The 15,364-nt window shown below is 40.2% G+C and overlaps 3 protein-coding genes across 3 annotated transcripts; 1 reads left to right on the top strand and 2 right to left on the bottom strand.

Annotated features, from left to right (window-relative positions):
- The first annotated feature begins 906 nt into the window (after positions 1 to 906).
- Positions 907 to 5,173, top strand: LOC115744874 (peroxisomal adenine nucleotide carrier 1-like). The gene is made up of 5 exons (XM_030680268.2): positions 907 to 1,298; positions 2,688 to 2,919; positions 3,266 to 3,412; positions 3,882 to 4,042; positions 4,674 to 5,173. The coding sequence occupies exons 1-5, from the start codon at positions 1,156 to 1,158 to the stop codon at positions 4,951 to 4,953; spliced, it is 963 nt and encodes a 320-aa protein (XP_030536128.1). The 5' UTR covers positions 907 to 1,155; the 3' UTR covers positions 4,954 to 5,173.
- A 2,047-nt stretch (positions 5,174 to 7,220) lies between these two features.
- On the bottom strand, positions 7,221 to 8,693 carry LOC115730417 (probable aspartic proteinase GIP2). The gene has a single exon (XM_030661027.2). The coding sequence runs from the start codon at positions 8,691 to 8,693 to the stop codon at positions 7,449 to 7,451; it is 1,245 nt and encodes a 414-aa protein (XP_030516887.1). The 3' UTR covers positions 7,221 to 7,448.
- Positions 8,694 to 11,516: 2,823 nt separating this feature from the next.
- Positions 11,517 to 14,287, bottom strand: LOC115744871 (uncharacterized GPI-anchored protein At3g06035). Its single transcript, XM_030680266.2, has 2 exons — positions 14,071 to 14,287; positions 11,517 to 12,231 (listed from the first exon to the last, which is right to left on the bottom strand). Exons 1-2 carry the CDS (start codon positions 14,153 to 14,155, stop codon positions 11,729 to 11,731), a joined length of 588 nt encoding a protein of 195 aa, XP_030536126.1. The 5' UTR covers positions 14,156 to 14,287; the 3' UTR covers positions 11,517 to 11,728.
- Between the last annotated feature and the right edge of the window lie 1,077 nt (positions 14,288 to 15,364).

Below are 15,364 nucleotides of genomic sequence, written 5' to 3'. Positions count from 1 at the left end.
TAGCCATTTCAGAAAATCGAAGCCATTTTTGATATTATTAATGCGAAAGATGTCAATTGCTACATTTTCACTTGTAAGCATTTCAAGATGAAAAAATAACAAAAAGTGAATGTCCGGAAAGTGGAAACAAACGTTAGGGCAGTGAGTGTGTGTTTGGTTCTGCTTTTTGGCGGAAAAATTACCAAAACAAACATAAGCCAATTACGGGTGCTAAGTCGGTCCTAAATATTTCAATTGTGCCAATTGAATCCTAAATTTTTTGATAATTTGTTAATTTCATCATTGCCGCAAATTTTTTGATTTGAAATTGCTAACATGAACGTCGGTCGTCCTATACTCTGACATGGACAATTTTTTACAATTTAAAAATAATTAAATTGTTAATAATTTATTTAATTCTCCTTTCTTTTTACTTTTTGTTTCCTCGGTTGTCGGGCCTCAAGGATGGCTAGCGACCTGGCTAATCTCGAGTGAGGCTCCACCTTGCCACATTTGGTGAGGTCGAGCCTCTCCTAAGGCGCACCCTCGTTGGCCCTCGCTTGTGGTCGTCGTCGAGGCTCGGCTACTGGCAAAGGAAGAAGGAACACGAAAAAGCAGGAAAATAAAAAATAAAAAATTGCTTACAAAAATTGAGTTTTGTTTTTTTTCATTAGCGCCAGCTCTATTCAGGAGCATGGCCAGGCGTGCACACCGCACGTTAGTAATTTTTTATGAAAATTAATCTGAATGAATGAATTGCAAAAAATTTAGAGCTCAGTCGATATAATTGGAAGGTTAACACAAGTGAGCTGTCATACGACAAGCATTGACATTAGTAGCAAATTTACAGCAACGTTCCGACATTTTGCCCAACATCTTTTGTCGATTCCCAAGAAGATACAGCAGTTCACGGCACACTCGAGAGAAAGTAACCAAGCCCATCGCTTCCCTCCCTCCATCACTTTCGGTAGTTCTCTCTCTCTCTGTCTCTCTCCTCTGTGATCTCTCCTCTTCCTTGAACCAGCTGCTAACCTCCCGAAAGACGACGAACGTGCTTCTATTCCACAGCTCTTGAGTTGGGCTGACGGGACGCGGCACGTGAAGTACAAGTACGGGGATATCTCGGTTCGTTCTCCTTTTTCCATCGGAAGGAAGTCGAAAGGATCTTCTTGAATTATGGCGTTTAATCTGGAGTCTATCTCGGAGGCGACGTCCGGAGCCGTCGGAGCTCTGGTCAGCACCACCGTCCTCTACCCGCTCGACACCTGCAAGACCAAGTATCAGGCCGAGATTCGATCTCGCAATCATCAAAAGTACAGGTAACAAAGATGTTTCTCTCTCCTGGGTCCCACTCATGAGCACGGAATTTGGATGTTGTCGTGTTTGATTTTGGCGGAGTTTCTTCTGGGTTACGGTAGTTGGCGTTGTTTTCTTGATGTTCTTGGATCAGGATCTTGATGGTTTGTTTTGAGAATATGCTATTGCGTGAAATTTCTTTTAGCAGGATTGTGTGTCGGTTTCTGCTTCAAATGGCGCGAGTGTTTTCAGTAATGTGATGCTGTTAGTGTAAAGCAATGGGATGACCCAGAATTAGCAATGGAGATATCAAAATTGCTGTTTATCTCACTGTTCTGTTGCTGTTTTTGTATTCGAGTCGGGATGCTATATAGATGGAATTTTCGTTGGCTGCTTCAATGAGATTGTTCGGAGTATATAAGTGTCTAGACGGATCCATACCATGGACATAGAAATGGCGTGATTGGCGTGGCCTTGGCCTCTCCTGAGGAGTTGTTTTAAGTTTCAACGGAACAATGTAACGGCACAGGCTTCCACCACATGCTAGACTTTGAGGAAGCAATGATTGTGAAAGGCAACTGATTTTACGGAGAAACATCAGGTTGTATGCAGGAATCATGAATTCAAACTCAGTCCCTTGTGTCTCATGCTTCTTATAGCTTCCAGACATCCACTGTCCATTTGTTCTTTGATTTCTGGTGGAATCATTTCTCCATGTACTCCACTGTACAGTACTCTTGCCGATGAATGAATCTGACAGTGCACCATGGAGATCCTTCATCATGGATGGGATAATCTAGGACTAGGTCACGTGCAAATTCTAGGTGATTGTGTTGTTCAGAGCATGTGGTCAAAGTGGGCGAGTGACAGTTCTCACATGGCTGAAATATCACAATCTATGCTTGCTGGACTTTGAAACCCTATTTATGGAACCCCGTTGGAGGTTTCTGTCTGGTTGACTATAAAATCCAGTTGTTCATTGTCATTTAGTTTTCAGCATGTCAGTGTTTATTTATGTTTTGTCCAAGATAACTTGATGCTGTGCATTTCCTAGTTTCTGCTGAAACTGATTTGGTAGTTTTTTGGTGTTTATGTCAAGTGTTAATTGTACATTGGTTTCGCAATGTGCTTTGTCTTTGGATGCGGGGTGAATTGTCATCAAGTTTGTACAATAGCAAAAAGAAGGTTACTGTGAAACCAGGGTATATGTGTTTTTATTACACCAAGGACTGATTAAGTTGGAATTTTCAAACTGGTTGTAGTCAATGTTGCTGGTTCCCTCATGTTATTTCAAATTCTAGACCTTCCATGCATACGGAGATGCTTGACCTGTTTCAGTGTTCATGTCCTCATCCAAGTTGCTGACATGGAACTTATGAAGATAGCTCTTATTCTGTGTCTTGCTTCTTCAGGAACATTTCAGATGTCCTATGGGAGGCAATTTCTACTGGTCGGATTCTTTCATTGTACCAGGGACTTGGAACGAAGAATCTCCAATCTTTCATTTCACAATTTGTCTACTTTTATGGATATAGCTTCTTTAAAAGACTGTACTTGAGAAAGAGCGGCAATAAAAGTATTGGAACAAGAGCAAACCTGATTGTTGCAGCTGCAGCTGGAGCTTGTACTGTCATTGTGACACAGGTAGTTAACACGGGCTGTTCTTGTGTCTAAAATGATAGACAATATGGGAGGAAGGGATTGGTGTTTTTTATCTTGAAAACAAAAGGGATATTTGGAGAGTTGTCACAAGTAGAATGCTAACAAAGGAGTAAAACCCTTAGGTTAATCTCTAATGCAATGCCTACTACAGCTGCTAATCTTTTTGTGCCATTGATGAAACTACAGACATTTAGACCACTGAAAAGGCACTTTTTTCCCAATTTGTTTAAAATTCAATTCTTCGATAATAATATGTTAACGTCAAGAGCGAATAGATCTGTTTTCATTTGATATTTTTCAGTAGTCTAATATCAAAAGCATAATGCAGCCCTTGGATACAGCATCATCCAGGATGCAGACAAGCGAATTTGGTAAATCTAAAGGACTTTGGAAGACCTTTTCAGATTTCACATGGAGGGAAGCATTTGATGGTCTTGGCATTTCTCTCCTTCTAACAATAAATCCATCTGTTCAGGTAGGTGATTCTCTTTTAATATGTAGTCACATGTAGAGAGCACCTACTTTACAGGGCTGCGGGATTCTCGAGGTTATTTTGTATAAAAATGATTGGGAGCATTCTGTTTTAAAGATAAAAAAGGCATCTAATGCATTCTCACGTCTCCAAGATCGTTTTCATGCATGATGTTACTGGAATAGCTGATGTCAGGGACTTTTTGCTGTAGTCTTACTCATGTTAGTTGCTTCCAATTCTGCAACATTTTGAGAGAGGGTTAAACTGCATCTCAAATGTTACATCCCAAGGAAACAACCTAAGAGCAGCTGGTAGAAATTAAAATTCACCTGATAGAACTATTCCAAAAAATAAAAAGAGAATCCACCTGCTGGCACTATAGATATGTGCTTTTCGTATTTTTAATGTCTAGTTGAAAAGGTCATATGCAGACAGCATAGTTAATAATTGAAAGTACTTTTGTATTCTACAGTACACTGTATTTGATCAGTTGAAAGAGAGATTGTTGAAGGAAAAGCGGAGCAGAAGTAGAGGTACGGGGTTGTCTCCTGAGTCTCTTTCTGCCTTTTCAGCTTTCGTCCTGGGTGCAGTCTCCAAGTGTGTTGCGACCTGCATAACATACCCAGCTATCAGGTGAACTTATTAGTTTTTCTTTTCCTGACACATGGTCTAATTTAACCTAATTATTGAATTCATAGTTACAATAGCCAGTTGGAATGAACGAATGGTAACAATTACAGATTTTTTTCTTCGTCTTGACTGTTGTTTCAGTTTATGCAAAATAGGTCTATGGGAGGCCTTTAATGAAAAAAAGTTTGATGGAAAGATACTGCATTTGCAAAACTGATCTGTATAGATCACTCGAAATTTCTATAGAAACCAAATACTCCGATATTGTGAAAAGTTGTCCACCTAAATGCGAGCTTAATAACTGCTATCTGCTTGGAATAGTTTTCCAGAAGCTTGATACAAGATATTTTGATGATGGCTAGTACACAGTGGTTCAGTCGGATGTTAGTCTAAGAATGCGGGTTTCTTTGGTCATACATGCCTATTTCTATTTGCATGCTATCTATCAACCTTAATCAAAGGAGCTGTCGTAAAACTATGAGATACTTAGTTCCACATATTTTGCATCCCTTTATAAAGGTTAGAACTTCAAGACTCCAGTTGTGTGTTCCTTGGTTGTCGTCAACTTCCTTTTGTTCGTCCGTGCCTTCTACAGTACTGTCTTCAGAACTAACTTCATCTAGTTTTGAGACAGGTGTAAGGTCACGATTCAGGCTGCGGAATCAGATGAAGATGAGACAAAGGAATCTCAGGCTAAAGCCGAGAAGACAATTTCTGGCGCAATGTATGCAATTTGGAGACGAGAAGGCTTGTTGGGTTTCCTCAAGGGACTGCAAGCTCAGATCCTGAAGACGGTGTTAAGTTCAGCATTACACTTGATGGTTAAGGAGAAGATCACAAAGGGCACATGGGTTCTAATGCTTGCACTTCAAAGGTATATTTTGGTCAATCGCATCAAATTAAAGAACGCTTGATATTGGTGCATGTCATCAAAGTAGTGGGTCGTAGAGTGGTGGGATTACAAGTTGTGATCAGGGGCCTCTTCCAAGGGAAAGGGAAGATAAATCAAATTCTAGCAGACGGCGACGGCTTCTCCTGAGTAATAATGTGGGAATGGTTAGGTTTGTTAAAGAATTATAAGTGGATATCTATCTAGATTTCTCTTACTGCATCTCTGATGCTACTTCGCCGGTCGGATGTGATTTGCTTGCGTCCTGGAAAAATCAAGTCCACAAGCTCATTTCTTTGTTGAGGATATGAAACCCTGTAAGCCAAAGAAAAGAATTCCTATTGCCCCATATGACAGCTGATACGGATTCAACCGGGTCTCTCTGTATTGGTAAATCTTTGCCATCGGCATCTCGGTTGTGAGATTTTTCTTAAACAGGTAAGTAAGTGGTAAATTCGAAAAAGAGTGGTTACTCAGCAAGATAAGTAAGTGGAATATATTACAAATCTTGTGTGTTTTGTCGACATTTTCTGCACAAATTAGAAAATTAACTACTATTATAAGCATATGATGATGCAGCAGAGTTCAGCTCCTGTTTCAGCAGTCGAGTAGTTTTGAGTTAACACAGAGACTGATCATCAAAGGCGCTGAGCTATCTGATGAAGGGTACCTCCTCGTCAAAGTGTCCTTTCACCGAGTCAAATGATTGTTCATGCCGTAAGCTTATCTTAGTCCAAAATTTAAACTGTAATAATAACAGGGTTAGACGCGCACACACACGAGAAATACAACATTACAATCGCAGATTTGGCAAATAAGAAAATACTAGCAAATATTTAAAAACACTCATAATCTCTTCTATCACTTCCAATAATCATTTAGACGGGAGGATTACCAAAAAAAATTCTATACCCATTGTAATGTGTCATTTCAATATTAATTTTTTTTTTCAATTCAATCCTAAATCTTTTGTATTTGTGTCAATTCAATCCATCCGGCCAATTTTGGCCGGAAATCATAGACCGACGTTGCCAGCACTAATGTGGTAATTTTTAATATTTTAATTGATTTTTTTCTTCCCTATCTTCTTCTTCCTTTAGCCATAGGGAAGAAAAAGAAAAGAAAAAAACAAATGAAGTTTGAAAAAGATTAAAGTATTTTTAAAATTACCATGTCAGCTATTTCTAGTCAAAATTGACCGGATGGACTAAATTGGTACAAATACAAAAAATTTAGAACTGAATTGACACAACTATAATAAATCTAAGATTTTTTTTTTGTACAATTTTTCCTCATTTAGACACACTTTTAATATTTCGCATTCGTATAATTCACCCTGATAATTAGAGTAGGTGAAAAATTATTCAAAAACGACTAACATGAAGTATGACCGGCCTCATGTGATTTTTTTTCTTCTAAATGGCATAATTATTCAATATTTTATATGCCCAATTATTGCAAATTTTGGTTAACGTTGACCCAGTGAAAGCAGAAAGAAAGCCAAAACATGGGAAGAACTTCACATGGCTTCTCAAGCAAAGCTTGAGTTCGATGGTTGTCTTCTGCGAACCGCGGAGAATTTCCTCGGCAACAATTCATGGCAGCATAAATTAGTCACCTAAGCGCATGTGCTCACATGACAAATCTTTGCCCTTGTTGATCACATTCGTTACCATCCAGATTGAATAAAGATTTAATATCACGAAAAATCCTAAATTAGTGCATATATGACGAATTTACCCCAAACTAACTTTTTGACCTCCAAAAATCTCAAACTGCTACATCAGTTACACCGTTAGTTTCCGTTAATTTTACATCAAATTGCTTAGTTGTATGATACGTAGCAACCGACAAATGTACCGGTTTGGGGGTTTTTACCATTAGTTTGTCACAAATGTACTAGTTTTGAATTTTTCACAGTATTAATCCAATTTAATGAAAACTAACAAAGTGTCAATTTATCACAAATGTACCAATTTGAGATATCATAGGTGTACTGGTTTGAGGATTTTGTGGTAAAAAAAATTAGTTTTTGGTGAATTTATCACAAATGTACCGATTTGGGGTTATTTATGGTAAAAAAAATTAATTTGTGGTAAATTTATCGCAAATGTATCACTTTACAGTTTTTCGTGGTATTGATCCCGGTATAAATGCGTGGAAAAGTAAAGCTTTCTGCTCAACCGGGGTTGTTAGCGAGATGTGAATTCTATATTATCTAATCGGAAGAGATTGGCAATTGTGATTTTCTGTAAATTGCTTCGGTTGACATTCAACATATAGACATCACTCTTTAAACTTCAAAGCCGTGCTTATTTTCAAACATTAAGTACATGCACAGACACAGACACATACACAGACAAGAACATACACTTATTTGCCCAAAAACCAGGATTAGCTACTTGCTGTTTTTGGTTGGGGTCTATACTATTGGTTCTTATTCTTTCACAAGCACACAGCATCATTGCACACAAAGGTTCTTTTTCCTTTGCGGGCCAAGCCAACTTAAAACAGATCTGATCAAGGTTTGACGGTGAAGTCGAAGTTGGCGCAAGTAGTGGCATAGCCCAGCAACGAGGAACTGAACCCCAATGTCAATTGAGCCAGATCGAACACGAGGAAGTTGTCCTCCATTTGGTAAGATCCTATCGCCACCGCTTGCTCGGCCGCCTTCCCTCCATCCACGAAGGCCAGGCAGGCCACGTCCTTGCTCACTTGCTTCATCGAGTTCGCTCCGTATATCGTCCAGTTCTTCCCACTCGCCACTTGCAGATCGATCTGGGGAACCTGCAAACCTAACCGAGTCGATGCGATCGCGCTTGACTTGAGACAATACTCAAAGGGCTTCACCATTTTCGCTTGAGGAATGCCCCTGGTGGCTTTCTTGAACTCATTGACAAAGGCGTCATAAACATCGCTCCTGAGAACAGTGTAAGGAATGACAGTGCTCAGCTTCGTGCCGCCACGGCCAAACGGATCAATGGAAAACGCATTTCTTGGGGAACGGACCGCCTTCCCAGCAATTGATATGCCGCTGAGGCCAATGTAATAGTCGGATGATTTAGGGCTTTTTATCAATTGGGTGTAGGAAAGAATTCTGGATACGTCAACCAAGGCAGGGTTCCTAAACTGATACGGGCCGCTTCCGAAGAAAAGCGTGCCCTTACCATTAGGAACACTAGGAAGACACACTGCGAAGCTCTTGGTCATTCCCAGATAAGGAGGGGTTAGTTGTGTCGAAAGAGCGAGAGAAGCCCACGAAAGGGAAGCCAAACCGGTAGTGCCCGAAGGAAGAGACTTCAAAAGGTACACAGGAGCACAAGACATGTATATGTCATTCAAGTTTATGGAACTAGTCGGGCTTCGGCCATTTGTTGTGTAAAGGGCGACGTTCTTGTATGTGAGGTCGGAGAGAGCGCAAGTTTTGGCAATTGGGTTGACGGGAGTTGTGATGCAATTTCGGCAAAGGTTGTTGGAGGAGCTGCTGGATGGAGGGCAAAGCGGGGAGAGGTAAGACCTCGCCGACATGCATTGTGCCGCCTTGCAAGCCACGGGAGGGTGCTTGTACGGGCAAGAGCACCACGAAAACGGAGCGCCGAGATCGATGACATAGCTCTCGTGGAAGTTGAGGGTGGCGGTGTAGAGAGAAGTGGCGGTGTCCTTGGTGATGGGCGCAACTAGGGTCTTGTAGGGCTGATATGATGCTGAAGCATGAGAGCAAGCTAGGGCAAGTGCCAGGAGCACCAAAGCTTGAACCAGATGCATTTTTGTTCTCTTTCTCTTGGATTGGATCAGTGTTCAGGCCTTGAGGGATGATTTTGGGTGATTGGAGAAGATGGCTATTTATAGGGGAAAACTAAGCTTTGATTTCTGGATCTTGATCAAGGAGAGCAAGTACTTCCACTGGAACTAGAGATCAAGATCATAACCTCGTGATAAACAGTGTGCTAAAGTGAGCAGAAGACTTCAACTGATTCTGACCAGAGCTACTACTAAAACTGAAACAGGCAATTGCTGGTATCTTTAGCTGTCCTGTAATGACTTTTTCATCATTCGAAGAGGAACTAATCCGTGGACATGTCATTCATAAATATAATCAATGAAGTTCATTACGATATAATAAAAAAAGATTATGTATGCCCGATTTTAATCAATTTCAAAGAATCCCTCGTTATTCCCATAATTCAAAAGAATTTGCTTGTTAACTGTACTCGATTATAATTTTTTTAAAAGTATTGTTTGCTCGAAACATGAGAGAAGAAATGCATTGCAAATTAAGAATTGTACTAGTTTGATTGCAAACAATTTGCCTGACAATCCCTTAATAGACCCCTGATGGAAAATGGATTATTAACTGTCTAATTATGATAGTCTTTCAGAAAGCGCCTTAAGAGTATTAACAAAGAACCGCACAAACTTCTATTTAGAACATAGCTAATAAGTAAAATATATCAAAAGCATGATTAAGACATAACATAAGATGAAGACATATATTTATATTTATGTTGTTTGAAAACTCAGCCAAATAAAAGATAAGGACAAAACATCATATTGACCATATCTGCCAAATTTGAAAAATTGATCATTTACATCAGAAAAATTGCCCAACATTATTTTAAGCTCAATCTCTGGATGAATATGCTAAAGAAAGTCAAATTATAGATGCAGCATTATTATCACTCTCCTGTCTAGTATTTTAAGGGCACTTCCCGAAATCCCAGAGGATCCGATTCTTGGAGATGGATGGGCGATCGTTGTATTATCGAAGAACAAATCTCAATCTTACATTGGAAGTCTTTATAATATTCGTGAAGTACAACATTCGATGAAGAGGATACAGCAAGATGCAATTGGGAACGACTTTGATAAGAAGGTTAAATCTATCTCTCGAGGGACGATAAAAACCCCCATTTATGATTGTGAAGCAAGGACCGTCCAGAAATCCCCAATTATTAAATGGTCGCATAGAGTAAATTGTTGCTAGATTGAGCTAAACTGTGAACCACTACTAAAGAACTTCCAATCAGTCCTCAAGAGGGTAGGGCGATGACTGGTTTGATTAGGAGCTTCTTCTCGTTGGTCAAAATACATGGGCTTTGGCTTGGGCCTTTTACCCTTTCTTTTTTGTTCTTTTCTCCTTTTGATTTTGCTTTTGGGAGGGTTAAGTAATAGGCCTCTAGGAGTTGAAAAACCAGTGTAAACATCCTGCGGGTAGATGCGAGTCTGAGAAAGCACTCTTTACGGAGCTGGGATTTTTTGTCTGAACTTAGGAGCCTCAAGCAAGTTGACAGCTTTGACCATAGCCATAGCTTAGAGAATAGCATCCATCAATTACTTTGTCACAGAGTGAGTCATTGTCTTGGAGATGGCCGGATTCAATAAAACAATCAACATTCTCCAATTCAAGTAATGGTGTCTAACGGGATTCCATCGGAAAACGTGCGACCCATTTCGGGTCGAAAGTCCGCAATTGAATTGAAGGCAAACTTGCCGTATATCGGCGACACTATGCGCAGTTGCCTTCGAAACTCGATAAACTTGGAACCAGAAAGTCTCCTTTCGTGAATATATCAGCCTCTCAGGATGAAGTTTCTGGTTTCAGCCTCTAGCAGTTGCCACATCATGTGATGTACACAACTGACACATGAACTGAAGCAAGTCTAAATGTTTTGCAATGATTAATTGGTGACTATCAGTGATAGCACAAGAATGTTGCAGATCAAGATACTTAAGCTTGATCTACTGCAATGAGTAAGCAAAAAACAACTACTATCTCATCGACGCCACACAGATTTGGTAGAGAATCTTACCCAGCACAAGCTTTTCTAAAGGAGTGTGAACCTTTTGAAAGTCAAAAAGATTCCTTCCTCCATGAAGGCTATTACCTTTTCTTGGCAAAGCTATTGCATTGCCAATAGCCAGCTGTGACACTACGTGGATGGTTACCACAGAATATCGTTCCACAGTTCCATTTTAGTCATACTATCAGAGACCACGTAGTTAGTCCCTGTTTTCTTCTTCTATGTTTTTTTTTTATTGACCGCTTGAAAGAATGGAATTAGCAAGCAACAAATGAATCAATGAATGAGCTTCAATATGCAGATAAGGCCGCATCCAGCCTCACTCAACCACACCCAAGATTGCGAGAGCAATCGATAGCATGGATGATACAGTTCCCGTCTCAGTGGCATAGTGCCCCAGCTCCAGTGTTAGAATTTTCACCAAGTAAATAATGACCAAGAGCAACAGATGATTTAAGGTTAATCACTACTGTAGGGCTTTGTCCTAGAGGCCTGCTGCTCTTATGAGAAGTGCTAGGTTGGATTCTCAATCTCTCACCTTTGATGGGGTTGGAGTCTCACTTTTGATGGGGTTGGAGACAAAATAGCCTATGAGCTCTCGAGATGCAATGTGGCAACAAAAAACAAAAAAATGAAAAATGAAAAATATAAGGTTTATGGTCTGATCGCAACAAATGGTGTAATGAGGAAAGCTTTTGGAGGAACAGAACCAAGCAACCTGTAACTCTTTTGCACTTATTCCATTCCAAATGTAACTCAGTATTCAAGTAAAGGATGAAATTAGGGCAAAAGGAAGAACACATATAACATAGTAGAACCCTCATACCAAGTCGCGTTACATATTTCCAGCCACAGCACAAGCTACTACAACAAGAATGTACTCACGATTATTCTGCAATTTCACCTTTTCCTTCAAATTAAAACAATGCAATGAATCCTCTGTAGTTATGCTTTGATTGCTCTCAGTCAAGCGGCCATAAGGCCATGTTATCGCCAGTTTCACAATAGGAGCACAAGACCGACAAGTAGAAAGAGCAATTGATAAATGAAACTGCTTTTCAGAATCAAACTGGCTGACTGGACAGCCGAGTAGCTTCCTTCGGGTGTATTCGTGGTTAAGATGACTACCATCCAATCCTTTTCAGAACTAATTCCAATTCCTGTATACTTGCTATCATTCAGGTTACCTGAATACTGAGACTGAGTGAAGTTAGAGAGGACAAGGGTTGGGACCAAGTTGGGAACACAAGCAGGCATTATTGCCCCATCCCTTGTGATAGAGACGTTCAGATGGCAGTTGGCTAAAAGTGTTGGATAGTTGGAGAATTGAGGCTCAGTACCAGGTACAGTGTCAGCACCCGTCGTATTAGTACAAGGTTGATTCTTAAATTGATCAGCTATTTCCTCGGCAAGGCATTCCGCCTTATCATTCTTTGTAAGGGCTGTTAAGTTCAAAGATGTCCGATAACCATTAATGCCTTGAAGAAGATTATCTTCCTCACCTGCAAGGACAAGGTGAAGATGAATTAGATGGCAGTATGGGAGCGCGAGCAGGTGCATATGTGAGAGATGGGAGAGGGAGTAAGGCGGTTGTTCCTTGGAGATGTACTATTCAAGGATATTCAAGAAATGCATTATATGGCACTGATTTTCAACAGCATACCAGCTCTGAAATACAAAATTGCTCTAATTTTTGCATGTCAGTCAGCTAGTAAAGTTATAAGAAACAATGAGAATAAGAGAACATGGTGGGTGGGATTAGCCCATTGCAATAGGGGGCCTTAACCATCCCCCGCATGACATTGAAAGACATGGCTCGTCCATATGCAAAAGATAAAGGAAGAACTTTAGACTGGCATCTGCATCGGCGAGTAGCAAAAATCAGCAGAAGGTGACCAGCAATTACAATCTACAAATTCACACGGCACTCTGCATCGAACTACCAATGGAATCAAAATCTTGCGAAGTAGGATACATCCAGTGATATGTTACAAGAAAGTGTACTGAGAGGAGCAGCAAAGAGCAGCATTACATAGATTGAGGCATTTATCTCTCCTGGATATTAACAGAACTACTGTAATGGGAAAAAAAATCAGTTGATCCACGTAATGAAAGACCAATTCAGCTCTAGTGTAAGGACCATAGAACTAAAAGTAAACATATGGCTCAACGACCTATTACTGCAAAGTCACAGATAGAAAACAGGGACAAACTATCAAAACCAGTCCATCAGAAGGTTTGATGATAAAACAAATTGTGCAATGAAGATACTTGAGATAAATCTAGTCCGCTGTCAGCAATCACCATAATTTTCTCCAGAAGATTCCATCCAGTTAAAGGGAGTTGATTCCATTTCACCGCAACATGAGTTACAGTCCGGCAGTGACATAGCATTTCTAAGTGGAAAGGCATGTTCCTACAATCTATGCGAGATTCAGTTAAAGTCAAGCAAAAGGATGGAATTCAGAAACTTGGCATCTGTGTATGTGAAGAATTTTCTCCATGCTCTTAAGTCATCAGTTTAAGATACCTCAGAAAAAAAAATCTCCAAGGACAAGCAGCAACAAAGCACCAAAAAAAAAAAAAAAACTTATCGTGAAATGACATCATGACATATGGAAAACTGTCGAATATCAACAAAGTTGATGAGAATTGGGTAGATTTCGGTGGCCACCCAAAGCTGGAAAAATTCTCATCATATTTCTTCCTACAAATTAAGTGACGGCATAACACAAATCCAAACCCTCAATTGGCTTGCTTTCAGTAACATCAACCACTCATCGCATCAGAGATTTATGAATTACTGCACATATTTGCACATCACCGACTGTGTTCACAGGATAATCAAAGATCGCTTTTTTTTTTCCTATCAATGTTTCCATCCAAGTCTATATCTTCCTAAGATGAAGAAAAGATTCAGCAGCATCCTGATGGATCGAAGCATAAATAAACCATCGCTAGTAGCTACTCCTACGACGCGCATTGGTCGAGAGAGGACGACGGCATCTGCACAACATCCAATCAGAAAATCAACTCCGCAACCGCAAAACTCTTTTACGGTACGACAACCGCGAAATCACTACCGAACCGAAGTCAAACTGACATTAGCGGATTGAAACAGTAACTCTTCCGAGCTCAAACAACAAGGCTAAACCAGATTTGGCGCCCAGATCAAGGATGCCCAGATCTCGCTACTCATCCAGGTTCACAAGCGATATTCACAATGCCACTCACTCTCTCGGATATGGTAAGGAAGTAACCAATGGATGAGTAAACAAGTAGAAGAATGAAACTGCGGGCGAAGGAAACGCCAGCGAGAAGCGCGAATTGCGGAAGCTTACTGTCGCACTTGACCAAGCGATTCGAGGAGAGGATCGAAAGGGTTAGCAATGCCAGCAAAAGATGGAGTGTCGAGGAAGACGCCATTGTTGCTGGACCTGAAGAGAGAATGCTTATGAGCTCTCTCTCTCTCTCTCTCTGTGCTTCTTTAGTTGTTGTGCAGAGAACAAGAGAGGAAGGTGGTTCGCGAGGAAGAAGACTGACTAACCAGAACAGGACGACGACTTTCCAACAAGCGAGTAACCACTTCTCGGTGAAGGTCAAGACAGGGACCGTCTTGAAGTGACGGTCGACCGGGTTCGACCGGTTGTAGTTCCAGTCTTTCGCGACCCCGGTTCTCCTTATTCTTGCCTAGTCACCAGAAGCGGGCAGCGAGCTTTCCGGGCCCGGGCCCGCTACCTACTTGGGCCTTCGCAGGTTTGACTAATGGGCCAGGCCCAGAACAGAATATTAAAATAAATTAAAAACATAGCGCTCCGGGCCAGGCCGTGCGGCACGGCTGTGTGGCACTACTAGGAACGCTGGCTTCAGCATGACTTTCGACTTTAGATGCGGGGAAAATGGGGAGAATTGTCAAAAAAAGGTCCTAAACATTTCATACTTTTACTAATTCAGTTCTAAACCTTTTAAATTTGTAGATTCAATCTTTTTGGCTGGAAATTGCTGACTAGGAAAGTGTTTAGTATTTATATGTCATAAACCTTTTAAGTTTGCGGATTCGGTTTTGTAGGACGGCCGACATCCTAACCAGTTATTTCGGGGCAATAGGACCGAATCGGCAAAGGTGAAAAATTTAGTATTTGAATCAACAAACTTAAAAGGTTTATGACTTAATTGACAAAAGTGTGAAAGGTTTAGGGCTTTTTTTTGGCAATTTTCCCGAGAAAATGACATAAATGATTTTTGAATTTTGACCCAATATACAATGTGGTCTTTGAATTTTTAATTTTTTCAATATGATTCTTGAAATTAGACCAATATGTAATGTCATTCCTGAACGTTTAATTTGTTCAATGTGGTCTTTGTACTGTTGATACGTGTTCAATTTAATCTCTAAATTATATGCAAATGTTCAATGTTATCCTTAAATTTGAATTAATGACGGGGAAATAGTAAACACTTTCATACAGTTCAAGGGATAAATTGAATATATATCAAAATTCCAAGGACTACATAGAACAAATTAAAAGTTCATGGATGACATTGTACATTAGGGTAAAATTTAAGGACTATATTAAACAAATTACAAGTTTATGGATCATATTGCACATTAGGCCAAAGTTCAAGGGCCATATG

The sequence above is a fragment of the Rhodamnia argentea genome, chromosome 6 (assembly GCF_020921035.1).
Source record: "Rhodamnia argentea isolate NSW1041297 chromosome 6, ASM2092103v1, whole genome shotgun sequence".
Lineage (NCBI taxonomy): Eukaryota > Viridiplantae > Streptophyta > Magnoliopsida > Myrtales > Myrtaceae > Rhodamnia > Rhodamnia argentea.
This window is presented reverse-complemented; position numbering and strand designations above follow the sequence as displayed.